Below are 16,337 nucleotides of genomic sequence, written 5' to 3' on the forward strand. Positions count from 1 at the left end.
ACGGACAGTCAAATCTGATATGAGTGTTTGGATGTTCAGACTCAGACACATCTGTCCAAATTTCCTCCCAAAGGTGGTTTCCATCTGGATCTCATGTGATTTCTGACTGTTCAGACTTCATAAGAGCCATCTGGTTCCAATCTAGATTGGCAAAAAAGAGGATTTTGGCTTGCAGTGTGGACACAGCCTTAGAATGAGCAACTGAAATGAACTGCCAACACTTCCATGAGTCAAATGGGAGAGGAAATTATTTCCAGTGATACTTGTAGATATGTTTGTAGGTCATGCTCTTGTAATTTGTGCTTGATCTAGACTTTGACAGCAATGTCATTGAAATAGTTGACAGACTGCACAGATATCAGAGGAGTGGCAAACAAATTCAGTGCTTCAACTTGTGCTAGCTGCATACACACACAGTCGTTGCCATGGTAGTTAACAACTCATCCTCTCCCCTGCAGCAACCTAAATGGGAGAGGAACAAGGTGCACATGCAGGTGCAGATCAAAAAGTATAAAACATAGCAAGACCAAATTACACACATCATTTTGAAGTTTGAATGGAGTCTGTCGCTGAAAGTATGCAGGAATAATGTATATATTTTGAAAAGCCTGAAAAATTGTTGAAAATCATACATTTAAAGGCAAAATTTGCACGTCCTGTTGGATTTAGGTCAGGGGTATCAGCACGTGATTTGTAGGCTTATCAGGCGTAGTGGCCGTTTTAGTGTTTCTAGGTGGCGCTAGAGAGCACATATCTGCACTTTTGGGGTTAATTTTTCCATTTTATCAAATTAATGGCCAGGCCTCATGTGCTTGGTGAATTTGGTCTGTCCTGGAGCATGTTTAGTTGGTCAAATTTAGGGTCAAAATGGCATTAGACTGTCCTCCCATTCATTGTCTATGGGAGTGTTTTGGTGCGTTTTGGCAAGAGTTTTTGGGCACTTGACCTTTGAGGGCTTTTAAAATCCAAACCAGTCAAGTAATAAAAAATTGTTCAGAACTTTTGTGCAGCAGGGTGTGCTAAGTCAGCAAGTTTGAAGCAGTTGTGATGAACGCCCTCGGACAAGATGACATTTGTAGGAGGCCAGAAATGTAAAAAGCTCACACAAATGTTTGGCTACAGTGCAACTGCCAGCAGCAGCAGTAATGTACAGTCCTAGACGTCAGACAAAGCACTGAATCGCCCAGAAAAAGTGTTGAGGAGCAGGTGGAAGTTGAACCTGATGAGCATCTACAGGCTGATCATGATGACAGGCAGCAGAGGGATTGGTAAGTAACAAGGACACAAACAGTAGACTACATTTATTCAGGTTACCATTGACTCCTCTCTTTTAGTCAGCTTTTATCAACTGGGTTTGCGTGATATGATGAGGAAAGCCCTTTAGTGCTGTCAGAATTAAGCCATTAAATCTTGCTGTCTAGCTAATATGAAAAAATCAATAAACGCATTTAAAAATAATCATGGAGTGACTCTGATTTCATCTCGTTGTTATAGTGAGCTCACTTCTGCAGGTAGATAGAAGACCATGGTGTTGAATGAAACTGTAAAACCTAAAGCATCCATTGGTAACACTCTTGACATGCTCACGAGTGGGGCAATGGGCTAAATAAAGCTCCACATTTAACCAAAAGTTTGGGGACTCACTGTCTTCAGTCTGAGTGCTGTTTCTTTCTCTGTCATTTGCGTGGTGAGCTATGAGCTGACACTTAGCCCTACATAGGTTACAAGTCTGTTTTTTTTTGTATACAGCTTCATTATTATAAGGAAGAATGTGCCTTGCCATAGACAGAATTGCAGCGAACAATTACCCATTGAAGAGTCTTTTACTGCCCCAACATTAAATTGGCCACCTTGATATTATTTGAATATGAATAAAGAGCCTCTGTAACACTCTCAATATAGTTATGTTCAATAGAATTTGTTTGTAATCCCCATGTTAATTTGTAGGTCAATGCAATGCCCCTGTAAATATTTTTAATTGAAGGCTTAGGCTACTTTAATAAACACAGTCCCAATCATCACCATTGGTTTTGTGATGTTACTTTCTGCTAAAAAATAACTTATTTGGTGTAATATTGGTATAATATTTGGTATAATATAGTCAGGAGATATCAGGACAAACCTGTTAGTGGCTGTACGTGGCTGGGTGGTGGGCCTATTATAGTATATTCAAACTGTGTTAAAGGCTGATTGGAGCTGAGGGGAACTGCAGAGTCTGATAATAATTTACTGTGGCTTCATCACTACTACGTGCAACCCCTTTCACATCACATGTACAGTCCTCATTTGATCCTTTGTTCACATAAAAAAGTCAATTATACACATATGTTTAATGTTTATTTCATCTCACGCTTTCTCAGCAGTGCAATTGTTCAACCTGCATAGTAAATACAACTCAAATCATGTGAGACTTTAACTTGATAAAGTTTCTGTCACACGTTTGACCTCAGCTCTCTCTCTCTTCCTGTTGAATATGTGCATCTTTCATGAACCACAACCACTTGACATCTTTCAGTTTTGTACAGCCCCCCCCCCCCCCCCTGCTTAGTTTCCACAGGCACAAGACATCAAACCTCCAAAAAGAGGAACAAGTAGAAAAACATAATTCTCATATGTCGGGAGATGTGATTCCTTCTGCAACAAAAAACCTATATATGCTTCCTTTAGGAAACATTACTTGGAAACACTCAATAAATTTTCATTGTTATGCAGACGATACTCAATTATATCTATCAATAAAGCCAAATGAAATTAACCAATTAACTAGACTACAAACATGCATTAAGGACATAAAGGCCTAGATGAGTTGTAACTTCCTGTTATTAAACTCAGAAAAAACTGAAGTTATTGTGCTTGGCCCTAAACACCTTGAAAATACATTATCTAGTGATATAACTACTCTGGATGGCATTACTCTGGCCTCCAGCTCCACTGTAAGGAACCTAGGAGTTATATTTGATCAGGATCTGTCCTTTAATTCCCACATAAAACATATTTCAAGGACTGCCTTCTTTCATCTGTGTAATACTGCAAAAATTAGAATCCTGTCTCAAAATGATGCTGAAAAACTAGTCCATGCATTTGTTACTTCTAGGCTGGACTACTGTAATTCACTATTATCAGGCTGTCCTAATAAGTCTCTAAAGACTCTCCAGCCGGTCCAGAATGCAGCTGCTCGTGTTCTGACAAAAACTAGAAAGAGAGATCATATTACTCCCATCTTGGCTTCACTGCATTGGCTTCCCGTAAAATTCAGAATAGAATTTAAAATCCTCCTCCTCACCTTCAAAGCTCTCAATGGTCAGGCCCCATCATATCTCAAAGAACTGATAGTACCTTATGTACCTACTAGAAGACTGCGCTCCCAGCATGCAGGTCTACTTGTGGTTCCTAGTATCTCTAAAAGTAGAACAGGAGGTAGAGCCTTCAGCTATCAGGTTCCTCTCCTGTGGAACCATCTTCCAGATTTGGTCCGGGGGGGCAGACACCCTCCCTACATTTAAGAGTAGGCTTAAAACTTTCCTTTTTGATAAAGCTTATAGTTAGGGCTCCTAGAGCTCTTAGTTTATGCTGCTATAGGCTTAGACTGCCGGGGGACTCCCATGATGCACTGGGCTCCTCTCTCCTCCTCCCTCTCTCTCTCTATCCATCCATCTATATCCATTAACATTCATGTTCTATTAATGCATTCAATAAGCTAAACTTCTTCCCCGGAGTTGTCTGTGCTTTCTGGTCTCACAGGTAATCTGGGCCTGTAGACGTCCAGATGACAGATTCCAGTCCCGGACCTTCAATGTGCTTCTCTCCTCTCCTTCCTCTCTCTCTCTCCTCCTCTTCCTCTCTCTCTCTCTCTCTCTCTCTCTCTCCTCTCCTTCCTTTCTCTCCTCTCTACTCCAACCAGTGGAGGCAGATGTTCTCCCACTCTGAGTCTGGTTCTGAGGGTTCTTCCTGTTAAAAGGGAGTTTTTTCTCTCCACTGTGTCTCATGTGGGAATGTTGGGTCTCTTTAAAGTTAAAACCTGAAGAGTTCGGGTTAGAACCTGCTCTATGTGGAAAGAGCCTTGAGATAACTCTGTTGTGATATGGCGCTTTATAAATAAAGATTGATTGATTAATTGAACATTAAGCATGAGTTTAAAGCCTCTCCTCATCCACATCTAGGTCAGTCTGACCACATCTCAATTGTCATTATATATTACATATAAGATAACAGGCGCCACTCCATTTGTGTTTTGAAAAAGATAAAAACATGACAACCAGATAAAAAAATCACTTAAACTTAAAAAAAGAAACAAAAAGCTTATATACATCTTTCACAAACCACAACTTCTTGTTACCTTTGTAAGGTTTTATACTCTTTTGCTAATTAACTTTAATCACACAACACAATACTGACAAATATTTGCTTGTATAATCAAAAATGTAGAGTCAGTGCGGTTTGGAGAGATGCTATGTGTTGCTGACTCTAGAAGTTCATCAAGTTTAAGACCTCTAGTTCAAACCAAGAATATAGAAGTGAAAAACATGAATTCTATTCCAAGCTAAGTATTAAAGGCCAAATGCTGCTGATGATATAGAAGAAGGAGGAAAACAATGCGAGCCAGCAGCTACACAATTTACACATCTTCTTTGCACCTCTTTAGGATTTATGGTTCCTGTGTGGTGATTAAAGGAGAAGCTGAAACTGAACACATGTTCTAAAACTGATAACTCCAGACATGAGTCATCAATTAATTAAAGAAATGTCACGTACATCTACAGTATGGAAAGTCCCACATGCAACTGGATAGCAACAAGTGTGAGCCAATGAGGTAGTGGCACATAGCATCACCCCAAACTGTAAAGGGAATTAATATTGCATATGTCAGGGCTTCTTCTGCAGATCTCTCGAGTGAAGTAGACCAAGTCCGCAGCTGCGTATAATTCTTTGTTTTGTCAAATAAACACATTGTCTTTTGAACGCTCAATAACCGTCCACCTTGCTTTCTTCAAATCAGAACACGACACCTTTCAGCTTTGCACAGATCTCCCTGCTTAGTTCCCAAATTCAAGTACAGTCTACATAAGCACAGTCACGAAGCATCAGAGTAATAAGTAAAATAAAATAAAAATAAAATAAGTAAAATTATCCAAACTGTTTTAAACTTTGTCAGAAAATTGTGTTCATGTTGAACCACATCAATCATAACTGAGAAACCTTAAAAAACACTTTGACTTGTATCTCCTCCTATATAATGCTACCAAGATGATCTGTGTGTCAAATTGTGTTTAATTCTGTTTAACGCCTGACCTCATATGGTATTTTGAGGGCGTCATTCATGTTAATTCACTCTTCTCTGGAATGCGTGTTCATTTAGAACAGGTGGGATTCATCATGTTTAAGAGGGTCTTTTACAACTATTTCATGGTGATACGAGTGTTTGGTGAATCCCTCTCGTAAATTCTACCTAACAAAAAAAGTACGACAAATGTAAGAAACAAAAAATACAAACATGTTCTTGCATTCTGATTTAAAGGTGACCATCAGTAAAGATGCTGTGCTGAACATCAGTCGGAGCTCCCTACACAAATGTTTCTTTTGGTGACTGAAACTACATATCAGTCTTTGTATTCCTTTTGTTTTTATTTTTCTAGTTTATGATTGCAGATATAAATACAGCTTTATGTTTGTCTTATCTATAAATGAAACTACATTGCTGTTAATAATACAGAAATTTAGGCCATATTTCTAATTATTTAGTGGTGTAGGCATGAATGGATGCGTATGTGTGTCAGCAAACAAAAACAAAACAGCCGCTCTGTAGTGCGACGGGAAGAGAGCCACAAACGCTGTGGAACAGCCAGACTTATACAGAATCACACCGGGCCCAGGTGTGGTTCATTGAAGCAAATGACGAACCTGCTCTCTGACGCAACCCCCCTCCAAGTTCATGATATGACTTTTCAGCTGATGTAAGCTTTATGCAGCAGGTGTTACAGCTGCTGTGATGTTGATGAAAAACTGTGGCCTGATGTAAATAATAAGCAATATATGGAGAAGTAATCAGACTGCATGAAATATGCACTGGTACTAACATCATTTCCAATTAATGGAAAAACTGTATGAGATCACATTTTGCCTCAGTATTAATAACCCAAACATTTACAGTGTGTTTGCTGACCTCCAGTGGTCACTTCTCACTTTGCTGCAAACATGTACAGGTGTATTCACTGCTGGGTGTGGTTACAGGTGCATCATAGTACAAGTCTGACTTCTGACAGACGTGAAACAGACTAAAAACTTTCAACAAAGAGAGGGCAGCAAAACACTACTTTTCAGCCTGGTTACTCTTTAAATAAAGGGTCTAACTTCAGTCTACACTAAAATGCAAAATGATCAGTTGTTTTGTGCATGTGTGTCCTATTTGTGATCGTGCAAGGAGCTTAATGGAGTTTTGTCCACACTTACAAAAATGTCATGATGGTTTTTATGTTGTTGTTTTTGTTTTATGAATGAAAAACATTTTGCACAATTGACACTAAGTTAATGACATGATAAAGTTAAAGTGAGAACTAAACCTTAAAACCAACAAAAGGCAAAACTTCATCACCACTCACCATTAATGTCTTTGTCCTTTGACTCGAAGTCGAACCTCCTTTACATTTAAAATATTAACCCTTACATATTGTTCAGGGTCAAATTTGACCAATTCTTACATTTGAGAGCTGTAAAAACACCATATACACATTTATTTTAGCCAGACTTTACCTAATATGTCCCACAGTATAAACATTTACTATATAAAATGCATTTTTAAAAATATTTGTGCAGCTGATACACATTTTTATATATGCAAATATACAAGTTTGACCTGTGTTTATTAAAAGAAATTACAAAAACAGTAGCAATGTAGCAAATATTCAATATCCTCATACTTATTCAATATCCTCATACAAACCATTTTACAGTATACTGATAGATCATTATCTTATGAATTACAGTGATGATTAAAAAATATAAAATAATCAGATTACATTGTTTGTTTGTTTGTTTGTTATTTGTAAGTAAAATGTCACATAAACCATGGAGCCATAACAAAAACAAACAACTAAACTGAGAAAAGACAAAGAGGAAATAGAAACAAAGACTATTCATATCCGAAGTGTTATCAGATGAGTGTTCACCTTCAAGATTAATACCACAAATATTTAAATTCAAACTTGTAACAGGGTAAAAGAAATACATGTCATTAACATACAGTACATTGTGACAGTTTAACAGTCTTTGTTCCCTTTTTTGTATTAATTTGTATTATTTGGTTGGGTGTCAGTGTAACATACTCCCCCTGCTGGACCAACTTTGCATGACATTTTATTCATATGTGCTTATTTCTAGTGCTTTTAATCAGCCTGATTGTTGCAGTTTTAGTTATTTGAATTTTTATATTTGACCACAACCTTTTTTGAGAAGTAGACTTTGCATCAAAATCAGCATGGATGAAGAATAAAATATTAACAGGCATCTTTAATGGAAAACACAGATCATTAATAAAGAAAGTGAATGGTTCTTCCTATGACTTAGCAACCAAAAACTGTGTGCAAAATGTTTGTGCTCTTACTGCTCCTATTTAAAATGTACTCAGGACAAGATGATCTGGATAACAGACTCAGTGCATTTGGTGTGGAAGGTATAGAGGTGTGTCAGTGTGTTAGATGAGAGTCTGTCTGAGCCAGTGGTCCAGTCCAGATACAAAATACATGTTAAAACTCTGCTATTCTTTATGTTTTATTCAAGTTTTACTCCAAACTGTAATTTCCCCAACAAACAGCAAATAACCAAACTGCACACAGTGGTCAACTCAGGACTCCACTTTATTGGTGTTTTACAGATGTCCAACAGGTGTTACAGAAATGTTACGAAATTACAATCCAGCAGATGTTCAGCTCTATAAACATCAGCAACATTTTCAAAATCCAAACACCATGTTAAAGCCAATGTTGTGACTGCAGCATCAGATCACCACAGTGAGTAAATGGACTCTTGGTCAGGCTCAGAGCAGAAGGTCCAGAACCACAACCAGATAAACAAAGACTAGCAGAGGTTTCCTGAGTGGTACATTATACTTGTGTTAGAAAGATTAAAACATAAAACTGGAATCATCACTTTGTCATTCATTGTTGATATTTTGGTAATATAGATCCTTTAAATGCATTAACTTTTTTTTTGCTTTTCTTTTTTTGTAATTTTTTTGTGTGTATAAAAAACAAAACAGCAACAACTGAACATTAAAAAACAAAGCATAAAACTTTGTCACCCCTCACTACTATTGTCCAACCATGTTTGAAAGACAAAAAACATTTCCTTCCTCTTCCCCAACTTTATATGCATAAATGAAACCTCTTGTAAATGAAGATAAAGATAAATGAACATTTATAATATTAAGCTACAGGCGCTTCAGCTACTCAATGTTTCTCCAATTAAGCACTTTGCATGAGCTAATCAATGTGTAATGTAGCAAATATTAATTTCTTATTGATAAAATTAGAAGACAGTTAAACCACATATATCATGTTTCTCTAAAACATAATCAGATTTCCTGTAGACACCATGTTGGTGACATAATGTTATTTACCATGTAGCTATTACACTCACAAAAAATCTACTTGGAAATAAAAATTATTATATTCACACATAATCATATTATTATCAAATACTTCAATATCAACTAAATATTCAAATGAAATTATCCAAGTCTGAACTAATGCTAATGTAAAGTTTTAATAAGGCAAAAAAGCTAAACTAAAAATAATGTTACCGTACCCAACTGTGGACATTGCCACAGAAGAAACTTTGCCCTTAGTGAGTGAGTGGTGAGTCTGGTTATCATGAAATTAAAAAAAGCAAGAGACTGTTACTCCCTAATATAGATCCTTTAAATGCATTATCTTTTTTTTTTTTTTACTGTTCTTCTTTTTGCTTTTTTTGTGTGCATAAGAAACCAAACAGCAACAACTGAACATTAAAAAACAAAAGATAAGACTTTGTCAGACAAATGAAACTTTGAGCTTAGTGAGTGAGTGGTGAGTCTGGTTATCATGAAATTTAACAAAAGCAAGATAAATTTTTAAATTCAAAAGAGAGGCACTTGCGTTTCTGTTTGGTTATCTTTCCTATTTTACAAAATGATCATATGTTTTACGCATCAAATATTAAATCTTAAAAGTAGCCAGTACAATATGTACGGGGTTAAAAAGTATAATATCTCCCTCTTATATGTGGTAACGTAGAAGTACAAAGATAATATGAGAAAATACAGCGCCTGAGTAAATTTACTTAGTTACACTCCACCATGGTTGGTGAGTTTAAAGACAGATCAAGACTCACTTCATCACTTTGTCACTGTTCTTAGTCAACAGGGCAAAAGAACAGAGAGCCAGTTTTGGTGTGAATGCGGCAGCCAGGGTAAAGAGGCTGTGTGAAATGAGCATGGTAGGTGTAGAAGTGACTCAGTTTGTTGGAGGCGACATTGTAAAACGACAGAGTGCCACCAGGCCAGTCCAGATACACTCCAACACGTTTGAAGCCAGTTGAGGGAAGATCGCCAAACCACCACTTCTCATTGTGTCCTGAAAAGAGCTTTGATTTGGAACCAAAACACCAAGACTGAGCATTACTTCCTAATTGAATGTGGTTGTTCCCTTTCCTGCCAATTTGTTTGTATGCGACACCTACAGCTTTATCTTCATAATAACCATCACTCCACTCTACCTCCCAGTAATGGCGCCCACTCAGCCCCTCTCTGCACAACACCTGAGGGCAAACATCAAACCTCTGTGAGTTATCAGGATAGTCCTGCTTTGCCCCATATGTCACCTTCTTGTTGTCATCAGATAGAGTAAGGTTGCAGTTTACTGTGTTTGGGTCCAGGGAGAGATCACAGGCATCTGATGGAGAAAACAAAACACAATCTGTTACTCTTCATCATCATCACCATCCACAGAAGTTTACAAAAGCACTCATAATAATGATATTCACACCATCATTTTTAATATGTATGTCAGCATGGTTATGGTGTAGTAAAAAACTAAATTTTTCAGCAATGTGTTGGCCCGATTACAAAGTTATGAATTGGTTTAATGCAGCTGCTGAAAGCTCCGTCTGCAGCTCTCTCTCCTCTCTCTCACTTTCTCACTCTCCCATAAAACTAAAACTAATAGTGCTCTGCTTGCAAGGGAAAGACATGATGCAGCTTTAACTTTGAAACCCAAAGTTTGGAAGAGGTTTGGCTGGATACTGATTTTGCCTTAATTCTCTTGTGTTGGCTGAGCACTTATGACATTACAAAATGAGACAAGGGATGTCCTTTTAAATTCTGTTATTATATTTTTTTTTTACCTCAGAAGCTCATTCTCTGATCTGAACCTACACAGAACAATCTCTAAATGTTTCATTTCTTTCACCTCCTTACTAGTTTCTGTGGCTCTAATATGTGCCAATAATGAAGATTGATTAAGTTTGTCCTCATTGTCAGGGGGGCTTTGCAACCAAAATAAAATACTGTATTTTTGTATTTTCAAAATACTACAAAACACTTCTTTCCCCAAGGCAGTTTACAAAATAGTATTTTGTATTTTATGTTTTTAATTACATGTATTAGAAATACTGCCCATCCCTGTTTGCAAAGTTCCCAACCTGCAATATATTACAGTCATAAACACATTGACATGTTTCTGAACTGATACATGTCAAAAACAACAAAAATACTTGTTTCCTGGTCTTTTATAAAATATATATGTTTGAAGGTAAGCAATGCCACATTCATGGGATTTACTTATTTTAATTTATAATGTATATTAATGTCTGCTTTAAACAGAGAACTGTATCAAATTACATCATATCCCATCGAATTATGCCGAATCTAATCTCACCATTCCATTTTAAAATATATCGTTACTAATCTATCGTACTACTTGTATCTAGATACATATCGGATCGTCTTACATTGGAGAGATGCACACCCCTAGTGAATGTGCTGTTTTATTTTTTCACTGCTTCATATAATTTATAGGAACCTGTACAGTGTGTATGTTCTTGAACAAATTACATATGAAATACTTCTAATTAAGTTAATGCTTAACTAAAAAAGTATTAAAGTAAAGAAAATGCATGAAAAATGACTTACACCACATTAAAGCACTTTTGTCTTTGATCGTCTTCACAGGAGGGACGGGAGGCTTTGAAAAGTCATCAGTGACCAGAAATCCCTCATTGTAATGGTAGATGGTCGCTCCTTTGTGTTTCTCATTTGCTATGGCTGTTGCAAGGAAACGGACACTGCTGCTGTCCTTGAGAGGTTTGGCAAGATCATGGAAAGCTTTGGCTTTTTCTCTCATTTTGGTTAACACTTCATTTGAGAAGTACCAGGGTTCTTCATCAGAACTTCTTAATTCAAGTGAACGTGAGTAGTTCTGCATCGCTTTAAGGCAGCTGTCAGCACTTTCCAGAGAGGTGAAGACAAAGCACAGAGCATCTTCTACACCTGGAGCAAGAACCTCCTCATCCAACTCTGACTGATTTGGAACGATCTTTGTGTTTGTTCCCTTCATCATGTCTACACAGGACCCAATGACATTGATCTCTCTCTCTTTGTGATCCAGCCACTTGCTTAGTTTTTCATGACTGAATGGTGACTTTTCTCTGTCTTCCAAGAGTTTCTTCAGTGAGCTCTCATCTTCTTTTCCTTCATGGATGGAGATGACTGTCTTCGCTATGGCCTCTTGGAGTCCAGATGTGTAATTATTACGCTGTCTTTCGAAACTTTTCAGACTTTTGCGAATCTGTGGAAAGTTCTTTGACACTCTGTCTGCCAGAGAATCATTTAATCTCATTTCGACCGTCCCAAGATCTTCGACATTATTTTCAACGTTCTTCACTAATCCAGTGCTGACCTCAGCCTTCAGCTCAGCAGCTTTAGAATCCAAATTCTTCAGTGGCATCATCCAGACCTTCAGTGGAACAGCGTTCTCTCTATTTTCTCCCAGGAGCTTTGGAAGCTCTACATAGGTCTTCACTGCCTCCACAAATGTTGCAGGGTTGCTTTCAAGAATGAGATCCCCGAAGAATTTGCAGGAGAATTTGTTTGTCAGGGCTTTTTCTTCTTCAGTCATCTTTATGTCAACTTTCCCCTGAATATCAAATGATGGAATCTTCTTTATCACAGCTTCCATGTGGCCCTGGATCTCCTGAACATTGCTCGCATCTAGCTTCTCACTGTCAAATACAAAGACAGCATTTGCTCCATAAAGGATGCCAATGACCACGTGTGTTGCTGAGCTCTTCTCAATATCAACTTTCTGTTGCTCGTCCAGGATTGCAAATTTATTCATGGACAACTGCTTGAAGTTGGTGGTAGTTTTGTACTGTAAGGTCACTCTGCTCTGATTCTTGAATTTCTTCTTATCATTCAGGTACTTGGCAGATCCTCCAACTTCAATCAGTCCACTCATGAAGCTGACCTTCAGGGAAGCTTCAATATCCAGCAGAGAGGACTTGGATTCAATGGAGTCAGATGATGTAATGTGAAAGTCACTGCAGCGCTGAGAGGTTTCAACTGTGTTCTCTTGTAAAGTTTTGGTATCCCACAACGTGAAACCTGTAGAAAACAGAAAACATCACCAGTCTATTAAAATGAGTAAAATCCAAAGCTGAGAAAACATGGCACAGAATTTGAATGCTGTCAGGTTATTCATAAAAAGATTGCATGAATTTTGCACCTGCAAAAACTGCACAAATGAGACAAAACGAAATTGGAAATCATTATGTTGAAGCAAATCATCGTTTACCCTCTTCATTAAAATTATGTGGAATTGAGAAATTCATGATCTCCACGAGAGGAGGTGATGCTCTGAAGAAACTGTCCCAGAGAGAAATTTTGTAATCTATATGTCCCTTTATTGCCATATAGTGTATGTGCTTAATAATGAATTAGTAATGGCCAGAAGTTTTATTATGTGTATGATGAAAATCAGATTTAATTGTAAACTTATGACTGGTCCCTGCATAATAATAATAATAATATGAATAACAACAATAATAATAATAATGATAATAATAATATTAATAATGAATTACAATAAACGCATACTTAAAATAGTCTTTAATTATTTAAACTATAGTTCACATTTCAAATGCCTGAGGAGAGACATGGTAATGACTTCAACTGATAAAAAATAAAGTCAGTGAGGGATTGAACAGACATTTCCAAAGCAACATTATTTGACAAGAAGCAGTTTGAGATGGTGAAATGAGTATCATTGATATAGAGAGGACTTCACTTGACTATCATAATGCAAATGTATTACTTAAACAGCCACTGTGCAGAACACACTCAATACTCATCAATAAATGGACAGACATCAACTGTAGTGAACAGTAGCTTCAGTGAAGCCTTGCAGGGTTTGTTTACACATGGCAGACCGCTTCCTGACTCAACATAAATGCCTAACCACGTAGCTGATGTACGCACCTTTTACCAGCAGGGGGTGCAAACAGACTACAACACAGCCACAGAGACCATAACTTATAATGGCCTGCTTATGGACATTATATCAACATCATGAGATATTGCAAGAATACGTAACAATATGTATTATCAGGCTCCAAGTTGTGCACTTGTGTCCATAACTGAACCACCAGTGGTTCAGATCGTCAGCATGCTATGAGGATTCTCGTGTGATCTCATGAATCCAGCTAACTAACATTTTTTCTGATTCTTCCTCTTTAATTTTTGGTTGTCTAAAAAATGAAGAAAGGAATCTCTGCACACCTGAGTAGTGGCAGGTGCATAAGAGGAAGGTGCTATAAAGAAATAAAAAAACATTAACGTTACGTATGAACGCATGCCTGCCTTGATATCAGGTTGGGCTGGGCAATCTATTGAAATTCAGTCCCTCCAGGATTTCGCAGGATTTTTTTCTGATTGTTGCCTAAAATGCCTGATTTTGCGGCAGCATTTAAAAAAAAATTGCGGTAAATGTTGCAATGTTTTAAGCACTTTTGTTGCAATTAAATTGCGGGAGACAGTGAAAATTGCACACACACCATCTCTGATCTCATTGCACATTCAACTTGATATTTTGAAGACAGTTTTCACACCGTTTTAACATTTTATTTGACAATATTTATCTCTCTCACAAACGCATGCACACACAACACATACACAGACACATGCACACACAACACATACACATACACACATACACAGACAGAGACACACACAATATTGATCTCCCTCACAGACACATGCACACAACACATACACACAGATACAGACACAGAATTAGTTGAGTTTACTGTCGCGGCAGACCGTATTTTTTGCAGACCTCATTATTTATTCAAGATTTTATTGTGTAAATATTTGGTGAAAGCATCGACAGTCATCTCTACAATATTGTTGTAATATCGATATTGAGGTATTTGGTCTAAAATATCGTGATATATGATTTTATCCGTATCGCCCAGCCCTAATATCAGGCATGTAGCTTGACACCAGGCATGTGAACCTAACTACACTGCTCTTTATGAGACATATTGACCTGCTTTACTGCAGAGAAGAAGGCCCTGCACAGGGTGGTGAAAGCTGCACAGAGAATTGTGGGAGCCAGCCTACCCACCACCACAGACATTTACATTGCCAGATGCAGGAAAAGGGCCTCCAGCATCATAAAGGACCACACACCCCATACACTTACTGTATGCCCCTCTCCCCTCAGGCCAGAGGTGTAGGAGCATCAGGAGCAGAACCACCAGACTCAACAACCGCTTCTATCCACAAGCTGTTAGGCTGCTGAACTCTGTTGGTCCCTTTAAAACCCCGCACATGTGCAATATTGGCTAAATGGTGCTGGGAACCACCATTTTAATGTAATTTTATCTGATAATTTATTTATTTTCTATTGTTATTTATCTATTTCTATATTGTCATTTTATTTGCTCTTGTCTTGACCGGGCCTCAGTTCTTAATTTCATACCTCCTCATGTCCATGCATATGTTGTTGGATAATAAAGTATCCTTGAATCCTATTTTGTTGTATTAAAGTCTGCTATATTATCCATTGTGTCAAATCTTCATCTGAAAAGTAACTAAAGCTGTTTAATAAATGTAGTGGAGTAGAAAGTACAATATCTCCCTCTGAGATGTAGAAAGTAGCATCACATGAAAATACTCGATTACTCACGAGTACATCAAAACAGCTTGAAACAAAAAGTACGGACCTGTTATGTTATACAGCTTGCAGTGTAATGTAATATGAGTAATGTCTTACCTGGGATCAGTACACCTTTACGAGTATCGTAGAGCATCCCTAAGGTGAAAGGTCGACCCAGGGCAGCCATCTCTATTGGATAAGAGGTTGTCATGTTGTCAACCTGAGGGAACACATACAATTAATGCCATATTTCATCTACATTTGTTAAAACTGTCTCAATCATTGTTGTAACTTTCTCTCCCTGTCTCTCCACCAGTTTGTCCTTACCTGGAAAAGTTGTGTAGCTCAGATCATTTCAGTGTGGCTTCGAACTGGAGCTGCCAGTTTGATCTGTTTGATCTGGTTTCATATGGTGACTTATATTCTAGTAGATGATCCAGCCCTCTCTGGACTCGCCCCTTGACACACCTCCAGCACAGCATAAATGTCATGATTCATTTCTTTAGATTGAAATAGAAAATAACACAAGTAGGTCACAAGTATGCCATACATCTCACAACTTTATATTGAAACTCACTTGATATCTTTTTTAGTATGCCTTCTTGCAACTGTGACATGGGAACATTACTTCTTAACACTATCTAACAACAGTCAATATCTTTGAAAAGAAACCTAATGGTGCCCAAATTATGTTAATGATCAAGTTAGGAACTTTAAACTAACTTTAAAGTTAGCTTAATACTCTTGACTCAGGCTTTTTTTTTAAAATATGGCGCCAGTTGTACAGTATGTGTTTCAAAATCAGCATTTCCTATCAACAGGACATGGGAATGTTTTTGAAGGTTGAATATGTAATTCTGACAGCAAGCGTTTAGGAAGGGTACTGCAGCCCACATTCATCAGAGAGAGCTGTCTCTCCTCGCCCCTTCCTCCCTGAGATGAAGTTACCAGGTTGGACGTGATCCTGCACGAGCACGAGAGGAGCACAACATTCATTCACGAGGAAGAGACTTGTACAGGTAAGAGGAACAGCTGATGTATTATAAACGAGCTCCTCGTGATTCTCATAACTCTCTCATTTAAAGGCTGGCTGTGTTTATCTCACATAAACTGACGTTACTAGTTAGTAACAAGTATGTATAACAAACCACT

The 16,337-nt window shown here is 37.7% G+C and overlaps 1 protein-coding gene across 1 annotated transcript; it reads right to left on the reverse strand.

The window, feature by feature from the left end:
• Positions 1–9,062: 9,062 nt before the first annotated feature.
• Positions 9,063–15,559, reverse strand: LOC128381434 (stonustoxin subunit beta-like). Its single transcript, XM_053341449.1, has 4 exons — positions 15,513–15,559; positions 15,303–15,405; positions 11,162–12,631; positions 9,063–9,923 (listed from the first exon to the last, which is right to left on the reverse strand). Exons 2-4 carry the CDS (start codon positions 15,394–15,396, stop codon positions 9,385–9,387), a joined length of 2,103 nt encoding a protein of 700 aa, XP_053197424.1. The 5' UTR covers positions 15,397–15,405; positions 15,513–15,559; the 3' UTR covers positions 9,063–9,384.
• Between the last annotated feature and the right edge of the window lie 778 nt (positions 15,560–16,337).

Source organism: Scomber japonicus, chromosome 20 (genome assembly GCF_027409825.1).
Source record: "Scomber japonicus isolate fScoJap1 chromosome 20, fScoJap1.pri, whole genome shotgun sequence".
Classification (NCBI taxonomy): domain Eukaryota; kingdom Metazoa; phylum Chordata; class Actinopteri; order Scombriformes; family Scombridae; genus Scomber; species Scomber japonicus.